The following is a 20,518-nucleotide window of genomic DNA, read 5'->3' on the forward strand; positions in this document are numbered from 1 at the left end:
TTTGCCTTAATTTCGCGATCTCACTGCTTTTGCAGCTCATTCCCTCTCACATAATCGGAAAAGCCGGGGAATGGCGGCGCTTTTGACATTTCTCTGACATTCAGAAAAATATGGTTTACTAATTTTAGCATAACTCCGGTTATACTTGGCCAATTAACACAATTTAAAAACTGGTGTGTAGTTTATAATGTGCACTTTAAGTTCAAGTTGAAAGTGAGACTGAGGGAGGCGGAGTCTTGCTGCTACGTCGTAACAAACTAGACTTAAAAAGAACTATAAGGCTATGGACCCCGATGGTTTAACGGATCGATACTCGCGGATGAAAAATCGATACTTTCCGAGGGCGGAAAATATTGATATATATCGCCGAATCCATTTATACAGCCCTACTTATAAGAAGAAATGTGTAAAAGTAGCATATGATGCAATTAAGAGTTTTATGTTTCCATATCTTTTTGTGTCATTTCCAAAACCAGTTGATAGTCTCTTTAAAAAGTAATTAAAATGCAGAAATCAATCACTGTTTACTTCCTTAAGTGAGAAAAATTGCGACGGCTGCTTCCACGTCTGTTTTTATACTTTGTTCTCTGTGTTTTTAAGTAAATTACAATCAACAAAATCTGCAGTTTGAAACTTTGAAAAATAATTAGAATGTTCTCACCAGGTGAAATACTTTTTGTTTCTATAGAAACAAACAGAATCAAGAAATCTCATCCATTTTGAACAACTTCTAATTCAAACATACTGACCCAGATGATTGTCTTATCCAAAAAATTCCCTCAACATGAATTCCTGTGAGCTCATTTAGAGCAATGTTTTTTTTAGAGGAACATATAATGATGCCTTCTCAGTTGCTGCTTTTAATTTAGCTCTCTAAGCGCAACGTGGCACAAAGTCTGTCACTCAGGCCGCAACCAAAATAAATTTCTCATACGAGTTTTGCGCTGACCTGATAAGAAGCTTCACAGGGGGACGACCAAAGTCTGTGTTATGAATGAAAACCTGACTGAAAGCAACATGATTAGCATTCCCCCCCCCCCACTTATTTACATTCAGGACAAGATGTTAGATCGATTTCCTGAACTTTCAACTACACGTTAATAAAATTTGGGTTTAATATAAAGGGGGGCAAATCTACAGCTCTGAAATGCACCTTTCCTGGTCAAACATGGCGTGATTTCTGGCAGGAGACGGGAGCAAGCTGCAGTGCCACATGGTCTGTGGTCCGCCGGGTGAAACCGCAGAGGAGGTGTCTGTCTGCATCTGCCAGAATACGCTCCTGTTCTTGAGATGTGTGTATGTGTGTATGCACACTCAGAAGGAAGCTCAGTGAAGAGAGCTAAGCCTGAATTAGAGGGCTGAATCTCATGTTAGAGGCTTGGTGCTTTAAAAAAAAAAAAAAAAAAGTCTAGTCCAAATTTTTCAGGAATAAATTGTTATATCGCCCTTTGCAAAATAGTCTACACCCCATTAGATCTCTTCATAATCTGTCATAATATAGCCACAAAGCTGAATGTGTCTTAATGTGATTTTCTATTTTTAATGGAGCAACAAAACGTAGCAATTGCTCCTAATTTTGTAGCTCAAACATATTTGGTTCAACATTCTTTAGAAATAAAATCCTAAAACAAGACAGGTGCAAATAAAATTTTAACCCAATGGCAAGGCTGGTAGAGACGGCCATCATTTGCAGCTATGATTGTAAAAAAAAAAAAAAGAGGTTCTTCAAAATATAGACTCATGAGGGTTGAACTGATTTAACACCACACTTATAAGATTTTTACTTGTGGGACAAAAGTTTGAAAAGCAACTTTTCTCCCTTTAATGTATTTGATAGGGACAATGCGCATTAATTAACATTTTTTGTAAATGTGCCAGAATTTACCCAAAAGGCTGCTTGTCATCTGTTGTCCCACTTTCCACTTTTTCTGCATCACATTCATTTCCTGACTAAAAAAATAAAAAACTTGAGCTGGGATTGTGCTTTATTTTTACTTGTTTAGGCCACAACTCAAACTACTGAAACACTTTTGTATCAGAATAAAATAGCAAAAAAAAAAGAAGAAATAATTCATTCAAACTAATAAAACAGTGAAGATGAGGTCTCTTACAACCTCAATCTGATCTTTACACCTGAACAACCTGCACAAACTGAACACAATGTTTATCGTTTGAAATAAAATCAACAAATTAATTTCAACAGTAAGCTGGGCTTTAGCAAACAGGACAACAACAAAAACACATGATGTCCTAACTCAAAGTCTTGAAAGTAACGCTTGTGGTTGGCAGCGGCTGGTCTGAGGCTAGTAAGAGTTTAAAAATGTTAGCTACTACTGAGGAACAGTAGTAATTTAGAGTAAAAATGTGTACATTACTCACTTAGCTAGCATCAAATTCAACAATGTCTTCATCAAAGCAACAATTAACCTCTTTTAAAACATTAAACGCTTATAAAGCCAAACTTAAAAGCTTTGGATCAAATAGTTTCACATCGAGTCTCAGTGCTTTAATAAAGATGAATGTGGGTCCAGATGTTTGCTCCAATCATGGCCGGTTGAAAGAAAACCAGAGTTGAAGTTCAAGTAATTTTCAACTAAATAATAATGATAACAATAAAAAAAATGTTGTGTCCATTCACTTTCCCTCCCAAGCATCTTCTCTCTGTTTTGCTGCCAGACGCTTTTGTTCTGAAAGGTAAATCAAGAAGCGCAAACATGTTACACACATGAAGACGTGGAAGCATCTATATAAAAAATTTTTAAAAACTCCCAGAAGGTGAATCAATGATCTAAATATATATCTGCCGTTACCACAAGTAGGGATGTGAGGAGCGGGTGGCAAGACTGAGGAGCCAGCTGGAAGTCATTTTTTTATATGTGGCATCACTTTCCCAGAACATACTGTTTAACACGTGATGCTGTTTTGTACTCACATTTACTGTGCATTTACAGATCTTAAATAAAGAGCCTGGTGGTGCGCCTATGCTGAGAACAAAGAAGCTTTTTTTAGTTTGCTGCAGTCCGGACCTCTGCTTCCTGGACTGACTGCTCGTTGGGCTGCAGTTGTGGTTTTCTGTGCCTATATACTTATGTTCCCTCCATGAAGGAAAATGGCTGCTATGCTGATTATAGAGCTGCAGTGATGTGCACAGCAACTGATGGAGCTCTCTTGGCATCGGTTTGCATCTTTCCGCTCAGGTCTGTGACGACGTGCAAACAGCTCCCACTTGTGGCAGAGACCGTGCAGTGCACGTACAGGTAAGGAAGGTGGGGGGAGTTTTGCGCCACATTTCAATAAATTCTCATTACAGGCCTTGGCTGGGCTTTCTGTCTGACACTCAGACATTCTGTCAGAAGCTTTAATAGCTATTTTTACGATACTAATAAAACAAAAACCTTCCATTTAAAACTAAAGCAACCCAATAGGAAGATAAACCTCATGTGTTTGTGTAAATGTACCTTTTGCCTGTTGAAGTTTTTTCTTCTCTGCCTCTCGCTGCTCTTTCGTCAAGCTGCTTTTCACACCAAGTGCTCCGATCACAAGCTTCCGAGCCAGCGCAGCGCTCGTCTGAGGTCGCTCTTTAGCAGGAAGGAGGTAGTCTTATAATAAGAACAGGGAGGCAAAATGTTTTAGCTACTCTCTCTGGATAGATATTAACATATTACTGTAGAAAAAAAAAAGAAAATGCATAAAGATTTTCATTTTTAGCTAATTCCAAGATCCCAGAATCAAATGATCTGGTCTTGACCAGCTGGAATTACTGATAAAACTAAGCTATGCAGGAGTCCTCAAAGATGCTGTGTTTTCTTTTTTTTTTGTTTTTATTCAATATTTTTAGTGGGAATGACTAATCAAGGTATTTCCAGGTTTCAGAAGATCAAATTTAAGACTTTAAGTCCTTTTTTTAATGCCACCTTGAATGAAATTTATGATCCAGCCTCCCCTATATCCAAACATAGGGACAGCTGGGAGATTCTGCWGTATTACAATAAAACAAAGCAAAACCTGAAATTTCTGGGGTCTGTTTGTGGCTCTTGGCAGAAGATCAAAAATACTCCAGAGACATTAATGCAAAGTAAAAACACATCAACATGCAGTTGTACCCGAGCAGCTGCGGGCTTTAGCCTTGGTGGCGTTGGAGGACTTGGAAAGGGGCCTTAACTTCATCAGTGGGTGTTTGGTTCTGAGAGCTTCCCGGGCTGAAAAGTGAAAAGAAACAAAATAATAGAACAGCAGACCTTGTGCTCCATTTATATTACGATATTGATACACTTTATGATGTATTATGTGTCGGCTCTGTGTTAATGTTCATAAACACTCATGACCCGTTTCCTCCCAACTTTCTCCAGAAACAAACCATTTCGTAGCCATGCGTTTACAAGCTACGAGCTCGKACCCATGTTAATATATTTCCTTAAAGTAGACGATGAGTAGATGACAGAAGGTTACTTTTTATTTTTATACCCAAAATACCGGGGCTACAGACGTACAAAACGTGGTGGAGAGGGAAGGACCAGTGACGGTGCTGAGAGCGAGGCAAAGCTTCACTCACCTGCTATGGGGCTGGAGAAGAGACCCAGGGCATGCGAGTCATCAATCCACTTGATGTCGAATCCTCTCTGTCTGAAAACGCAGCCAGCAGTCACATGAATCCGGCACCGATCGTTTAATTAAACCTGACAACCCTCAATCAAAGATGGTTCTCGCTCAGCTGATTTAAACTCTCCAATTTGAACATGAGCAAAATCTGGAGACATTTTAAATCAAAACTAGATCAAGTTAGTTGTGTTGGGAACGGTTCGTACTTAAAGAATGCGTGTGATTGTGTCACTGCCAAAAATAGCAATAATAATAATAAAGATTTGGTGCAGTTTAATTGGCCAACCCGTGAATTTGATCCTTTAAAAGTTTTTCTTCTGCTCAAACTATCTAATGTTACTTCAGATGCATAAACACTAAAGTAAATGAAAAAGTAAAGGCTATTAGAATGAGCGTCCATAAATTACCATGCAATAAAACCCATAACTTTACGTCATGGCAGCTGGCTGAAAATAGACTGGACTCAAGATTCAGGAACGTTACTCATCCAGTGAGCAAGAAGGAGGCAACTGAAGCACAGCTGCGTTTGATTTTAGAGAAACTCAACAGAATTTGATTTAAACAGAGTAATAATCAAAATATTTACAGATTTTTTTTTCCCATAAAAGGTAGACAAATGAGATGGATGCATACGTACTGGTAGCACTGAAATAACCTGAGGAGGTCTTCCGTCTTAAACTCCGAGGGGAAGTCGTAGATTTCCACAATGTGGGACAGTTCGTCCTCCGTGAGGTCAATCTCGTCTTCGTCGTCCATGTCCATGTTGTAGTAGTCAAATCTAGGTTCCTGTTTCGACTTCTTCTTTCTGCCCTCGCTCAGAGCCAGCTTGAGTGGCGAGAGACAAGAGATGAATGAAAGGAGACACAAATGTGCCTCTCCAACTGTGTCAACGTTTGAACAATCTCTGAGCTGATTGAGGTGAAGTTGAGTTTAGAAACAGTTTAGGTTTTTCTTCATTACTTCCCTCCTTATTGTGGAAAGCAGCAGTACCTCTAGTAGCTAAAATGATCCTCAGCATGATGAATCCACCACTAYGCTAGACAGTTGGTGCAGCACTATTGAAAGCTCAGTCTATGTTTAAGTAGCTTCCACTTTAGGATGAGTGTGAGCTTTATTAGGTCCTGAACAAACAGCTTCCCCTCTYCTAAAGGTAACAATTTAGGTTACATGGCTAAAAGCCTGAGCACGCTTTGGTGTTCCAACAGGACACCAATCMCAAACACAGCAAAACTGGATTGGGAATTGACGAGTCGGGTTTCTTAAAGCCCTGATCTCAACTCTATCAAGATTTTACAGACCAGCCTTAAAAAGCCGCTTTGTTCTAGAAAAATAAAGCAATTTAAATGAGCTCCTCCATTTCTGACTAGAACAGAGATKAAATATCAGGCGGCCAAAAGCATGTAAAAAAAAATCTTGTTGATCATGTAGTCATGTTGGTAGGTTTCCCAACTCTGGTCSTCAAGGCTCACATCCCTGCATGTTTTCCTGCTTCAATACACCYGATTCATCTGACTGTATCAGGTGAGTGCATGTTTTGGGTTTTTTTAGACAATAATTGATGGTTTTAGCGACATGTCGGTAGGATTTCTTGMCAACATGCCAACGCCTGTTTACAGTTCAGCAAACGCCTGTTAATCAGCCATCAATTGAATCAGCTGGGCTGAAGCAAGGAAACGCCTAAAACATGCAGGGCAGTGTGAGTTCAGGACCAGGGCTGGGAAACTCTGCTCCAAGTAACCAAACATTAGCGGGGGTTCTTATGTATTTGAGGTTCCCACCAAMAACAGTATGCACAATATGTTGGAGAGCATGAATGCTGATTAAGAGTCGGAGGTGCTAAAGCCCACAAACAGCTCTCACCTCTTCCAGTAGATGTGGATCTAAACAGTCTCCTTCATCATTGAACAAAGTTTCCCAGCTGTCCTCGTTCTCATCTTGAGGGGATGCTGGTTCCTGCTGTGAGGAAGCTTCAGCCTCTGCCTGCCCATTAGCCATCACCTGCTCGTCCTGTAGCCTCTCCTCCTGCACATCGCAGCTCTGAGCGTYTGCGCCTCCTGCAGCTGCTGCAGCTGCTGCGGTGTTGGCCTTGTCCTTCCTGTTTTTGGCGTTCTTTCGAGCCTTGTCTGTATATCGAGGTTTGGGTCTTGGTTTGTCCTCTCCCTGAGTGGGAGTTTTGTCTTTAGCGGCCTGGCGTCGCTGTTTGGGGACGTACAGMGCCTGGTTGGGCCTCTTTGACTGACAGGCATCTGTCGATGTTTGCTGGTTTGGAGCGCAGGCTTCCTTTTGCTCCTCTTCTTTTGGCTTTTCCGCCTCCATGTTTAAATTCAAGTATCTGAAAATTGCAGTAAGCAGAGATAATTACATTCACAGCTACGTAATAAATGAGAACTATTTTCGCAATCTTAAAATCAGTGTATTCGAGTTTACATCATTTAAAAGGTAACCTTACTCGATATATTTAGCTAATTTCGCTAAAATATACTTCTTTCATTCAAACCTGAGACACATTTTCGCTTTAGCTTACCCGTGTTTGGTTTGTTTAGCAACAGAATTTGTCGCGTTCTATGACGAAAACGCCGTCAACAGCAAAGCATTATGGGAGACGTAGTTCTCTACGTCTCCCATAAGACGTAGCAGCGTTGATGCATATCCAGATAGAAAGTCAGAAATACATGGACTATCTTAATAGGTCGATGTTTCTGCTATTTTGACAAAAGACAAACATTTATCTTTATATAAATTGCAAGTCAAATAAATGTGATTGGGTGCGCACCATTTTTATGCCCGCTGAGGAAAAGGTGTGGCAAGATGGAGCGGTGGTGTTGGTTAGCACATAATCCCAAACTCCGCATTAGCCCATGTAGGTAAACAACCCGGATGCACATTTACTGGAGGTTTTTTTTTGTTTTGTTTTTTTCAGCCACAACGCTCATATTATCAAATATTCATACGGTTTTGTTTGCTTGATTGGTTTTATTTGCTGGCCAAGACAAAAAATGTTTTTTAAAATTAATACTAGTGAACTTGCATAATATTTAATACAGACTCGATAATAGCCAGAACCTAATCCTTGTCCATATAGGTTTCATTTTTCATCACGTTTTTCATGGTAAATGAGTTAAACTCAGATTGAACCAAATGGTAGTAGTGGTATACATAAAGGTGTTCAACAGTGCTGTGTGGTTATATTTTAATCTAGTATAAAGTGTTAGATTATTACATCCTGCAGTGTTTTTCACTGCAAGACACTGAACTCACCGTCATGTTCATCAAACCAGTTTGACATGATTTGGGTTCATGAAGAATTATTCTGCACTAACCATCAGAAGAAGGGTACACTGTAGTAAAACAAGGATGGATTTTATGACATCTGACTGAATCTACAAGACATGTTGTCCACACTGAGAGGTTTGTGTATAAAAACCACAGTGAATCAGCAGTTTCTGACACGATCTTTAGCAGTGTCTCTGGTTCAAACACAAAAACTACATCATTTCAATACCCCTTCTTTCCTATTCTATCATTTTGAACTTAAGCAAGTCATCTGCGTCACATCTACATCCCTCAGCGTATGTGATTGGTGGATTCGCTGTTTCTGCTAGCAAGCAATAGAACAGCTGTACCTATAAAAGTGGCCAGTGAGCGCATATTAAACCCATCGACTCGCTCGCTTTCAAATGAATCGTCTCCCGGCTGACTGTTAAGGAACGTACCCGGGGTCAAAACGTCGCGCCCACAAAAATACGGGACACCCATTGGACAAACATAATTTACTCTTCAGAAACGTGCTCTATGATTGGTCAGATTTGCAAACGTTACACAAGATGTTTCATAAATGTTAAATGTTGCAGTTGTGTAAGGTGCATAGCGCTGAACACATTTGATGAAACACAGAGTTGTGAACATACAGCTCACTGCAGGGGGAGTACATTTGTGCATCTCTATTCACTGACGCGGTAAGAGAGTAGCAGAATATTTGCTTTGTTTGCGACCGCATTACAAAAGTATCCACACTATTTGTTATTTAGCTGACTTTTAAAGGCATTTTATAAAGGGGTGTGGAAGTTGGAGTAAAAGGGGCTTGAACAGAAATGCACAGCTTTATTATGACTAAATTATTTAATAATTAAATTTCTTTTTTTTATTCCATTCACTCAATAATAAAATTGAATAGATGATGTAACAACTAAAAGAAATCACGAATGCAAAGCTGTAGAAAGATGTGTAAACTTATGTCTGTCAATTTCATGGATGCTTTTCTTCTTTCTTCATAATTTGTACTTTTTTGCTTGAATTTATTGCATAAAATCACAGCACATCATCATTGGCGTTCTATTAATTCTGTTTATCTCATACTGCTAAAAATGCTGTTTGACAATTAATCAAATCTAATCTATTATAACTGGTTTACTTTATCCCAATAGCAAAGGAATAGAATCACTAATTTTAAACTGAGCTTCCTTCTTTCTGACAGGTTTTAGTGATGTTGGGTTCAGGAGTGCTGCTCCTCCTGCTCACGGTGTGGCATCGGTCCGATGGCCAGAACTCTGAGCCTATGTTCCAGGCCGTAACAGAGACCATGCTGCCGCCTGACAGCGTGCACAACCCCACACAGCTCAACTACGGCATGGCTGTGACGGATGTGGACGGTGACGGAGACCTAGAAGTGGTGGTTGCCGGGTACGTGGTGATATTTGTAGAGATAGGTGTGGTGATGGGAGAATGACACTTGAGCACAACAAACACCTGATACATTCTCTCTCTCTCTCTCCCTCTCCTTCTCTCTCTCAGATACGACGGTCCGAATCTGGTGCTGAAGTACGACCGCACCCAAAACAAGCTGGTAAACATCGCCCTCGACAACAGAGACTCCCCATACTATGCACTCAGGGACAGGGCAGGAAATGCTATTGGAGTGACGGCCTGCGATGTGGACGGAGATGGACGTGAAGAGATCTATTTCCTCAACACCAACAACGCCTACTCTGGTAAACGTGACTTCCCGAACACAACCAAACTCAGCAAATGCAAATTTTCTGCGAATATATTTACTCAGTGACTGTCTGTGCAGGACGGGCTACATATTCAGACAAGCTCTTCAAGTTTCGCAACGGTCGCTATGAAGATCTGCTCAGCGACGAACTCAATGTCCGCCGGGGCGTCGCCAATCAAATGGCTGGACGTTCAGTTGCTTGTGTCGACAGAAAGGTATTTTGCTCAGGGATTCTCTGTGGTTTTCATCTGTTTTCTATTTTTAAAAAAAATGTTCCACTCAACTTGATGGGGTGTTCCAGGGAACAGGTCGGTACTCCATCTACGTGGCGAACTACGCCCAAGGAGGGGTCGGACCACACGCCCTCTTGGAAATGGATGAGAGCGCCAGTGACCTGTCCAACGGAGTCATTGCCCTCTCTGACGTCGCTGCTCAGGCTGGAGTCAACAAGTTAACAGGTCAGGGAGGAAACTGCAAAGCCGGTAGCATGCCACTTCTTATAAAATGATCATAACCAGAGCTAAAAGCTTCACGGTGGTCTCCGCACTCTTCAGGTGGTCGCGGTGTGGTTGTTGGACCAATCCTCAACCAGATGAGGTCTGACGTGTTCTGCGACAACGAAAACGGCGCCAACTTCCTGTTCAAGAACAACGGAGATGGGACTTTTGTGGACATGGCCCAGCAGGCGGGTAAGAAAAAAAAACTTGAAAAAGAAGAAAATGAAATTTAACCTGATGGGTATAAAACAATATTTTCTGCATTTTATACTTTTCAGCTTTTGTTTTTACACTTCAGCCTTTTCCCCTATATACAAAAAAGGGCCAATATTCTTCAATTTTGCTGTTTCCCTGAGTAAAGGTGTGCAGGACGGGGGCCAGCACGGCAGGGGAGTAGCTCTGGCTGACTTCAACGGTGACGGAAAGACGGACATTGTCTACGGCAACTGGAATGGCCCACACAGACTCTACCTTCAGACCAGCGACTTCAAGTTCCGCGTAAGTGGAAAAAAAGCAACAAAAAAAACAGGGACAACATTTGGAAAAATCTTTAAGATCTTGGCTCATACAAAGTTAAGACTTTTTATATTTTTTGAGGACAGGACGTTGCCAGTGGAGATTTTGCTTCTCCGTCCCCTATCCGCACCGTCATCGCTGCAGACTTTGATAATGACAAGGAGCTGGAGGTGTTCTTTAACAACATTGCCTACAGAGGATACGCACCAAACAGACTGTTCAGGTTACATTTCAAGATTTTCACAAATACAACGCATAATCATACTTATTTAGCAATTCAGAGGTAAACTGAGATGTTTTGGTTTTTTTTTAAATCGGTTGTTTTTAGCAGTTTGTGATTATCTGCAGGGTGTCAAGAAGAGTTGATGCAGACCCTTCGATCGATGAGCTTAAAGTAGGAGATGCTGAGGAGCCGCAGGGGCGAGGAACAGGTCGGTTGTCTTGGATTTCAGCTTTGACGTCTGTTTCTGAGCGATACACGAGATAAACTGCAGCTACATGCCAGATTATGCCAATACAGTAAAAAGAAGGAGTCTGTGTGTTTGACAGGTGGAACTGTGACGGACCTGGATGGGGACGGACAGCTGGATCTGCTGCTGGCTCATGGGGAGAGCGCCCAGCAGCCAATCTCAGTCTTTAAGGTCAAACAGGTGTGTGTCTTTTGCACGTTTGTTCCTTTCTGGCCTGAAGCGGCTCACCGTCAGGCTGACAGTCGATTATCCTTGTCGTCAGGGTGCGTCCAACAATTGGCTCCGGGTCATTCCTCGTACCCAGTTTGGGGCGTTTGCTCGCGGTGCCAAGGTTACCGTCTTCACCGCTCAGAGTGGGTCTCTCACACGCATCATCGACGGAGGCTCAGGGTACCTGTGTGAGATGGAGCCTGTCGCCCACTTTGGATTAGGTACACTGCTGAAGATGTTGACTGGGAAGGTCTCGAGTACACAATTGTAGCAATTCCTGTAAACGAAATACAGTATCCAAGTAAATATGTTGGTTTTATTAGTGTAGGTGTATTGAGCACGGTACCGTTAGCGCTGCTGTTCTACCGATGCTCTCCTGTCGTACACACAAGTTTCAACCAAACTGCTTAAACTTGCCAGAAATTAAAAGAGAAAATTGATCAATATTCCTTGTTGCTGAAATTAAAGACCAAACACTGAGTTTCTTATCAATGTTCTGCAAGAAGCAGAACTAAAAGCTTTTTTTGAGCTGCTGTATCCACCAGTCTTCCCTTGCAGTCTGGGATCAGGCTAAAGCAGCTAGCATAACTGTTTCCTTTAACTTTGTGATTTAATTTCTGGTTAAGTGACACTCAACTTCTTTTTTTTTTTTTTGTTAAACACATGTAACTTCCAGGAACAGACGAGGCGAAAGTCCTGGAGGTCTCCTGGCCGGACGGCACCACCATGACTCGGGCCCTTGAGGCTGGAGAAAGGAACTCTGTGGTGGAAGTAGCCTACCCCCGAGACGGAGACGCAGCTGTGCTTGCCAACGACACGCAGGTACACGGCACCGACGCGCGGCATGACTTGTGAACATGTGTAGCTCTCTTGTAAGTGAATTTAAGAATTTAACCAACACATCTCGGTCTCTTCCACTTTAATTTGTTGCCATTCATAAAACTGCCTTGATGGAACAGAATGAGGGGAAAAATCCATTTTGTCTTGATTTTAAAGGTTTTCTTCTTTTTTTAGTGTGGGAACGGCTTTACTGTCAGGAATGGACGTTGTGAAGGTGAGTCGAATAAACACAAAAATACTGAAAATATTTTTAGCTAATTAATCTGTTTTATTTTTTTTTCTTTACATTCTACTTTTTTGTTTGTTTCAGCAGGTATTTGAGGAAAATCTCATGAAAAACAATTAAAGGGTTTCTGTGATGTACCAGAGAGAGTGTGGCTTTGAATACTTTCCCTGTGGATCTGTGCTTTTAAAAGGGCCATCTTGTTTTCTTACTCTATGAGTAGTTTTGTTTTAATTTCCCTCATTTTCACTAACTTTTTATTTTTACTGCTTCAAAAAAGTTGTTAAATAAAGTGCTTTATTTCACTATGTTGGGTCAGATTATCATTTTGTGGAATCGCAGCACGTCTGTCTTTTTTGTTTTGCTTCAGCTTTCTTCTCTTGCAAAGCCTTGAAAAGCTCTTTACATCCCTTAAACCTTCCCACTTTGTCTGATTACAACCTCAAACTTTGAAGTAGATCAACACAACAGATAACTTAATAGTTAAGTAAGAGCAAAATAGAAAATATTTTTCAAAATTTTTAATTTAAAACAAACCTGGAAAGTGCGGCAGGGTTTTAAATACCTTTATCGTTCAGTGTACTTTGGTAGCAGCTGAAAACAAAAGCTTAAACATTTAGCATGTTAGCTTTTTAGTTGTAAGAGAACAAAACAAGGCCAGTGTGAATGTGGTTGATGTTTTGCTTAGAAAATTAAGTTCCTTTAGTCCACTTTTTAGACTTTTGTCTCCATATATTGGTGTGTCACCCTTTCATTGTTTTTGTTGTTCTCCTCTGCTGTCTCTCTCCATCCACGCAGCGTTGGCATCTTTTCACTATGGCCTCCGCTCTTCAGTGGCCTCCTCTGAAGCGGCCCGTTGTGACACATTTTCACTCTTGTGTGTCACGGTGCTGTTTGCGCTGGCAGATCTGAGGTGAGAGTTGTCTACAGAGATCTGACAACATAGTTTTCATCAAGCTCCACAAGCCAGAGTCCAAAGAGCGACTGAAAAAGGCTCGCAGTCTTTGACATCCTGCTGCCCGGGTGTTACCGTTTTGTTTCAGCTGAAATGACTGCATGCGGAAACTGTGACCTGTTCTTTCCTGAAGGCTTTGGTGGCGTGTAACGAGTGGTGGGAGACATAATAAACACACACAGCGAACTTCGTATCAACAGTTTGTCACAGTTTAAAGCATCAAAGCATGTATTGAGAGTAAATCAGATCAAACAGATTAAAGGCTCAATATTGCTAACTAATAATAACTAATACTTTCACTTCTTTACATTTGTTGATGATCTACTCATTATGAAAGTGTTTTTTCACCTGATTAACGCAAGACAGATTAGATAAAGAGGAAAAAATAACAGTATTGGTTAATAATGGGTCTTATAAAATGTGCCTGTAATCATCATAAAATGTGCCTGTAAGGCTAAAGTAGATTAAGTTTTTTTTGCACATACTGATGGACAGAGTCAAAGATGATGAGGGGAAAACACTGCTGGGTGAGCTGTTTTAGTAAAAACATGCWACAGAAGAGACYATGTTGTTGTGCTCAGATTTACTTTGAATTGGAAACTTATTTTTTCTGGCTGGTGAATAATAAGATTATGAGATTTACCTCAAGATTGTGGAATCACTGGCATTGTCGTCAATTTGTGACTCGAACAACATCATGTGCTGTTTGTTTGGGGGTTTTTTTAGAACCTTTTATTTATCTTTGTTTTTTCTCCATTTTTACTAAGGACCTTTCTTGTGTCTGGAATAAAGGTTGATTGAATAACACAAGAGTGATTTTCTGACCTTACAGCAGATTAGTAACAGCAACAACATGATCTTGGCCATTAATATTTGATTTGATATGCTGATTAATATTTTAAATATSCACGTTCAGTTAGATCCACAAGAGGCCGCTGCAGCACCCTTCACATCTCTTTCCCATTCCCTTAGTTAAATAAGATTGGCTTTGTTTGCCTTATTAACTAACATTTAATTCAGACTTTTTTCGACATTGAATCTATAACACTATGATTTTTTTTTATACCATGCTAAATTCTAATATTTAACTTGCAAAAATGCTATTTTTCAAGATAATGAAGGGCAAGTTGGTGTTTTAAATATGGAAGATATTGGCTATTACTTCATGTATTCATCTTTTACCGATTATACTTTCTGCTTTTATTTTAATTGAATATGAAAAAGGGAATTTAAACACCCAGTGACTTTTACTTAAAAGTAAAAGACTTTTAAGTCTTTTTGAAGTATTTTGAAGTATTTTTGAAGAAAATGAGAAGACAAACTCAAATCTACAAATAGGACAAAATCTCGAGGGCATTCAAACTTAATTACTTGTATTTTTACTCGCAGTGAACTCTTTTTACTTTTAGACAGCTCTGGGTAATGTCTTTAAATCACRCGGCTTTGAAAGAGCAAAAACAATGCTATTCAAATGAGAGCCCAGCAAAACTAATATTAAGCATCCTGTTGTTATTTTAGTCTTGATGATATTACATCATATAAAACTTATCAAGAAGCTGCTTGGATTCACTGACTTCTCATCMGTTTAATTATGATTTGACAAATTAAAATCAATTAAAATGCARACAAATAACAAGATCAACAACAAAAGCTGTGATGAAACAGTTTATTTGACACCTTTTGGTTTGACCTTTATGCCACATGTAGTAAACAAGCAGTATGAAAACGTGTACTTTCTGAAAACATCATGAAAATAAAAGCGACATTCACCTTTATGAGCCTCTTTTTTTCTTTTCTTTTTTTTTTTTGGCAGTTACGGTTCTTTGGAAGTTTGAGTCAAGGAAGGGCAGGCGTATTTTTAAAATGACAAAGTAAGATTTAGGAAGACGTTTCTTCGTTCGTTCTCTCCTTACATCCAGACATAACTCACATAGTGAGCCCTTGCATAATCTAAACCTAGGAAGAGTCTGCCTCTCTCGCTAAAACAGAACAGGGTAGTTCTCATATTTTTGCAGGCGTCTCCATGTCCAGTGAAGGAAATGCAGGCGTAAGAGTGAAAAGTACAGAAGATATGCTACATTATATACTAGAGTGGGTTGACATTCATCTGCTTTCAGGCAGTGTGGAAAACATCAGAGGTAAAACAGGAAGAAATGCTCGACCCTGGTCAACTGAGCTTTTGGCAAGTGAACTTTAGCGTGGCGTCACACTGAATACAGCCGTCTTCAGGTTGAATAACAGAAAACCTGACGTTAAAAAAAAACCTTTCCTCGTGTGAAGAGTTGATTTGAATGAGTTCAGAAAAGCCATCTAATCGGTGAGGGATCTGGGCTTTGTTGTGTACCTTCTGGATGTTAGTTGAGGTATAAAGGTTTAGTGAAGCGTATGGTTTTACTTGGCTTGGYACCTCTTTCTTTCTTTTTGTTTTGTTTTGAGGGCAGAAAGAAAAGACGGAGGAATTGTAGCTGTATAAGTAGACAACAGATCCATTCGTAGATCATAAARGATGGTTCTTAAAGAAACAGGAAGGTAAACGAACGGTCCCATTGAGCAAACGTRGTCACATTTCGTCTAATGTTAAAGGTACAGTATCATCTCTGAAAACCAATAGGGATTCCCCCCTCCCCAAGTTGGTTCCAATGCTACAACAGATAAAAGCAATTAAGAATAAATTTGGTTTTCTTTAGCCAGCRAACTGCATTGGTGTCATGTCAAGTGCTGCAAAAAAAACAACATATGTACCTTGTCGGGAGACTTACTTTATCTTGATTTCTTACTGTTACATTGAGAGGTGAGKCCTGTCTGAGGTGCATCGGTACGTGTTTGCATCTTTGAGATGGCTAAAGTGCRTGTTTTGACTACTGTGGAATGACTGTGTGATGACAGGTCAAGGTCACAAACATTTTCATGGAGGCTGGCAAGTGCTCAGTATGAATGTAAAAGAACGGGATGTGAATGAAGGCTGTTGGAACGTGAGTGCTGTTATTGTCCTAAGTTTTCCTGCAGGGACAGCTCTGCGCCCAGTCATCGAGCGGTGCTGCCAGACACCGAACTGCTGCTGGAGCTGGAGCCGCTGGAACCTCGGTCTTCGTAGATGGATATCTCAATCTGGAGGACGTAGTTAGGGACYGAAAAAATGTGACGTAGCTTGAGATTTGTTGCTAGGAYGTTCATCAGGGRTACAACAAAAGCTCTTGTGGACACATTCCTCTGTTTTTATACATTTAAGTTTCTTCAAAGACTTTCATACAACTTCTCACCGGATGTTAATTGGACATCTTACATAATTTTGTAAACAAACAATTCTTGGACTGTTTGTTCTTGTAGGGAGTTCATTATGTAGGGAACTCCCTACATAAGGGAGTTCCACAAGGTTCAGTGCTTGGCACATTACTTTTGCTATAAATAAATKACCAAAACACAGTATTTCAACCTAAGGTTTTTACTTCCATGCTGACAGTAGATTCTCAAGGGTTTTGAGAATCTCCAACGTACTTCTGACAAACTAAACGAACATTTCTATCACCTACATGCAGAAATGCAGAAGAAAAAAGAAACAAATCGCATCTTTAYAGGGCAACCTTAACRATAACCTTAATAGCAAGAACAAGCAGTTCAGTTGACTTTAAATGCTGAATAGTGTACTTCATACAACCAAACCAACTGTGGTTTTCTTACTCATGAGTGCCCACTCTATACTAACTGGAAATCCATGCATACTTGCAAGCAAGGATACAACACGCATTCCCCTTTCGATGGGATCAGTRATGAGCAGACCTCTGGGAGCGTAGATCTTCTCGTTCTGCTCTTGAATGTACTTTGCTATCTTCTTCAACACCTGAGAAACAGATTGTACGAGAAAAGGTAAGGACCCGTTTGGCGTTTATGTCTGATTATTCTAAACCTCCAGAATACATCGACCTAAAAATGGGTTAATCTGACCTTCTCGTAGCGAGTCTCCATGCAGAGGAAGATGAGATAAGCCGTGGCACATGCCAGACAGCCCTCCAGGTAAGACTGGCCTCCGATCTTTTCTGCTTCTGCATAGAAGTTGTTCAGCGTCTTCACAGTCTCCTCAAACAGAGTCAGTTCAACCTGCAGACACGTTGTAAGAMACATTGGAAAATGTGTGAGAGATATGCAGCCATTTGCACCCTCACTGCTCATATGTCATCAGACTATGAGCAGCACACATCATACATCTACATCTAGTATCAGTGCATTACAACKTATATCCACATCCCAGTACTAGGCAATTCTGCATTATTTCCTAAAGCATCCCTTGAGTGGAGATTTTGGGTAAATACGTGTCGGATCAGTCACTGTGTAAGAAAGGAAGCACTGAACTGGTGTGTCAAACTGAAACTTCAGTGCCCGCTGTCATTTTTCAGWCACTAGAAAGTTTTTCACCTCCTGTGTTCTCGCATCCGTTGATAGCTTCGTCTTTCTGGACAGACTGTTCCACTGTTCCTTTAACTTTAAACCCCTAAACTGTGATTCCAGGTTTAATTCTAGGGACATTTCTTAACCTTTGCTGCCTCTTTGTRTCCCATTCCGTTGCTTCTGCAGTGCAACTGTCTCTAAACTCTTTGGGCAATTCTCTAGACTTATTTCTAACAAGCAACACAATGTTACAGCCCAGGTTTTAGAAAAAATGTTTTATCTTCAGCACTCTGGATGCCCTTAATGAAGATGTTGCATCATGTGTGTAAATGTGTGCTTTATCACAGAAGTCTCTTCAAGTGGTTGAAGAAGCTTGAAGAACAAGAAGGAAAAAAACATTTAAACCATTCTTGTGTAAGTTGATTATTGCAAGTGTGAGAACTAGTTTGAATTTTGCCAGTAACTCTCATTTGAAATGGGGATTGAATAATTTTAGGTACAGACTTACTGTGATGCTTTAGGCCTTTTTTCTTCCAAAAGCCCCGTTAACCTTGTTGTAATACATGAAATTAACTGCAAAACGTCAAATTTTAAATAAAAAAAACTATATTGATCAATGAAAATGAATAACTGCAGAATCTGGACGGGAAACATAGCTAATATAACATTTCTTAACATGACTTTTTCTTCATCTGCATAAATATACTCAAATTAAAAGTAGATTTTCTCAAAATAATAATAATAATTTGTGGACTTTTCGTAATTTTTTTTTTTTACCAGGAATGTCCACAATTAGTGTCTCTTCACATGTTCCTGGATCCCAGTGAACCCAGGCAGCAGAAAATCCTCTCCTTACCCTGCTCTCCAGCTCAGACGGGAACTTGGTCTGAAACTTGCATGTGGTCCCTTCGCTGTAGTCCCTCTGGATGAACACCTTGTTGGCGAGAGATGCGCTGTGCCTCAACTCCTGCAGGTTATGGAACTGAGTTGGACAGAAAATAAGACAGTGAAGAGGCGCATGTCCTTAGCGAGCGCCTGGAGAGAGAGAGAGAGATCTGTCCCTCTGCGCAGCTCGTCAAGCTTCTGTTCGCTCCTCTGTGTGTGCAAACAGAAGCCGACGTTGGACGAGAGGGTAGGAGCAAACAGGATGTGATGATCGATCAGTCTGTGACTGGAGTCATTCCTGCCCGGTGAGCTGTTGGAGGAGAGCCACGTACTCTCTTTCTCCACACACCCACGGCTGGGTTATTGTCTCCCATCTTCCTCTACGGGCTGGGATGAGGTGCAACATTTCACTACATCTCACAAACAGATCGAAACAAGATGAGGCAGACACACCAACAACAAAAAAAAAGGGGGCCTTAGATAGACATTACAACCGGCCTCCCAACCAGTGGCAGCTGGAGGTCTGCGTGGCGTGGCTTCTGTCCGTGGTGCTGAACGCTTTCCCTGCGTGTTTCAGAGCAGAGCAGGCAGACAGTGGCCTGTCACCGGATTAAAAGGGAACAACAGTAGTGGAGGAAAACAGAGCTGCTTTCACCGAAACAGCTTAACATCGCGGGGGTTGGCGACCGGGTTCACACCGTAAGTTTCTCATAAATGTACCGACCCACGTCACGCAGACGAAGCTCTAGCCCTCACCACGTACACAATTCCTGTCGTTTTGACTAAAAACGAAGACTATGTAGCTCTATTCTGTCCGGAAGTGCGGTTAAATCAGTTTGACCGTGTGCAGACCCGATGCCCTCACTGACCGCGTTAACCGGATCAGCGGATTGAGGGGGTCTGTTTGTATTTATTTTTATAGATAAGTGACAAAATACAGTCTCGTTTCTGAGCGGAGAGGAAAAGGAAACATAGCTTTGCTCGTCTTACCTCTGTCGCCATGTTGCCATCCGTGAACGTGGGGAAGAATCCCTTCAGGAGCTGAAATCGCTTTAGTGGGACGCGGAGGATCGGTGGGCGGGGCTTAACGTGGGGGGCGGAGTCAGCGTTGAAACAGTTGAAAAGGGTGTGGCTGGTTATAGAACAGCTTCGCACAGGATTTCTGCTATTTTTATCATTTCAAAATAGGAATTTCCAAATTATTTTGGTCAGTTTGGTGGCTTTTTAAAAAAAAAAAAAAAAAAACGTTCATAGCTATGTATAAAATGTTCTGGTGGTGCTCTGATTTTGATGTTCCTGGTCAATTCCGATTCTGAATCATGTTCATTGGTAGGGGTGAAATGTGGAAGACAGTTTTAAAAAGATGCATATTTTAGATGCATCTTTTCCAGAACACTCAACTCAAACGATTACATCCTCTGCATGCTATCAAGTATTGCAAAAGCCTTGAAATCATCAACTTGTGTATGGTGCAAGGAAAACACCTAGGGCAGTGATCCCCAGGGACTATAATTGGGAAACACTGCTCTCACAAGAACATTTTAATCTGAACCATCCTGATGGATGCAGATAAGAAGATCCCACCGGTTTTCTAAACAGCACAGAAAGGAGATTGCACCATGCCCCGAGAGCTTTTAGTCTACAAATTCATGTCTAAAGTCTAGTTTACAAATTAATGAAACGTGAGGTTCAAGGGCGTAGGAACAAGTTTATCATTGGGGGGGACACATATCGGARMCTTGAAARATCCRTAAATAGCTTGAGCAAAAATGTCAAACAATGGTGTCATCAACTGTTACTCTAATCTGACCCCTTGTAACGMGTAATCTAACGTGTTACTATTTACAATCCAATAATCAGATTAAAATTACGTATCCAAGTTAAGTATTTGTGATTATTTTTAGAAAACACATATTGTTGCTTTCTTCTTTTTTCCTTGGGGAGATA

General features: G+C 40.7%; 3 protein-coding genes across 6 annotated transcripts; 1 reads left to right on the forward strand and 2 right to left on the reverse strand.

Moving 5' to 3' along the window:
- Positions 1-1,967: 1,967 nt before the first annotated feature.
- r3hcc1l (R3H domain and coiled-coil containing 1-like) lies at positions 1,968-7,277 on the reverse strand. 2 transcript variants are annotated; one of them, XM_008396110.2, is made up of 7 exons: positions 7,124-7,277; positions 6,460-6,931; positions 5,237-5,424; positions 4,553-4,623; positions 4,104-4,199; positions 3,459-3,599; positions 1,968-2,687 (listed from the first exon to the last, which is right to left on the reverse strand). In XM_008396110.2, exons 2-7 carry the CDS (start codon positions 6,913-6,915, stop codon positions 2,635-2,637), a joined length of 1,005 nt encoding a protein of 334 aa, XP_008394332.1. In that variant the 5' UTR covers positions 6,916-6,931; positions 7,124-7,277; the 3' UTR covers positions 1,968-2,634. The 2 variants fall into 2 exon arrangements, with proteins under 2 accessions (XP_008394332.1, XP_008401974.1); XM_008403752.2 differs by lacking the exon at positions 7,124-7,277 and adding an exon at positions 7,049-7,112.
- A 1,155-nt stretch (positions 7,278-8,432) lies between these two features.
- On the forward strand, positions 8,433-14,110 carry crtac1a (cartilage acidic protein 1a). 3 transcript variants are annotated; one of them, XM_008419104.2, is made up of 14 exons: positions 8,433-8,555; positions 9,074-9,279; positions 9,391-9,587; positions 9,671-9,807; positions 9,894-10,050; positions 10,147-10,281; positions 10,451-10,587; positions 10,692-10,828; positions 10,954-11,036; positions 11,155-11,255; positions 11,338-11,506; positions 11,962-12,107; positions 12,300-12,339; positions 13,147-14,110. In XM_008419104.2, the coding sequence occupies exons 2-14, from the start codon at positions 9,083-9,085 to the stop codon at positions 13,263-13,265; spliced, it is 1,755 nt and encodes a 584-aa protein (XP_008417326.1). In that variant the 5' UTR covers positions 8,433-8,555; positions 9,074-9,082; the 3' UTR covers positions 13,266-14,110. The 3 variants fall into 3 exon arrangements, with proteins under 3 accessions (XP_008417326.1, XP_017162380.1, XP_008425183.1); XM_017306891.1 differs by lacking the exon at positions 13,147-14,110 and adding an exon at positions 12,436-12,656 and having other exon boundaries at positions 8,434-8,555; XM_008426961.2 differs by lacking the exon at positions 13,147-14,110 and adding an exon at positions 12,439-12,656 and having other exon boundaries at positions 8,434-8,555.
- An 845-nt stretch (positions 14,111-14,955) lies between these two features.
- Positions 14,956-20,320, reverse strand: golga7ba (golgin A7 family, member Ba). Its single transcript, XM_008406976.2, has 5 exons — positions 19,562-20,320; positions 18,543-18,668; positions 17,246-17,398; positions 17,040-17,141; positions 14,956-16,411 (listed from the first exon to the last, which is right to left on the reverse strand). Exons 1-5 carry the CDS (start codon positions 19,571-19,573, stop codon positions 16,328-16,330), a joined length of 477 nt encoding a protein of 158 aa, XP_008405198.1. The 5' UTR covers positions 19,574-20,320; the 3' UTR covers positions 14,956-16,327.
- Between the last annotated feature and the right edge of the window lie 198 nt (positions 20,321-20,518).

The sequence above is a fragment of the Poecilia reticulata genome, linkage group LG1 (genome assembly GCF_000633615.1).
Source record: "Poecilia reticulata strain Guanapo linkage group LG1, Guppy_female_1.0+MT, whole genome shotgun sequence".
NCBI lineage: Eukaryota > Metazoa > Chordata > Actinopteri > Cyprinodontiformes > Poeciliidae > Poecilia > Poecilia reticulata.

What these genes read in the sequence shown, in the direction of transcription:
- crtac1a (XM_008419104.2), top strand. Translation starts at nt 9,083, where the DNA reads ATGTTGGGTTCAGGAGTGCTGCTCCTCCTGCTCACGGTGTGGCATCGG. An exon ending in CCAGCGACTTCAAGTTCCGC is followed by an intron (nt 10,588 to 10,691) that starts GTAAGTGGAAAA and finishes TTTTGAGGACAG; the next exon opens with GACGTTGCCAGTGGAGATTT. An exon ending in GCACCAAACAGACTGTTCAG is followed by an intron (nt 10,829 to 10,953) that starts GTTACATTTCAA and finishes GATTATCTGCAG; the next exon opens with GGTGTCAAGAAGAGTTGATG.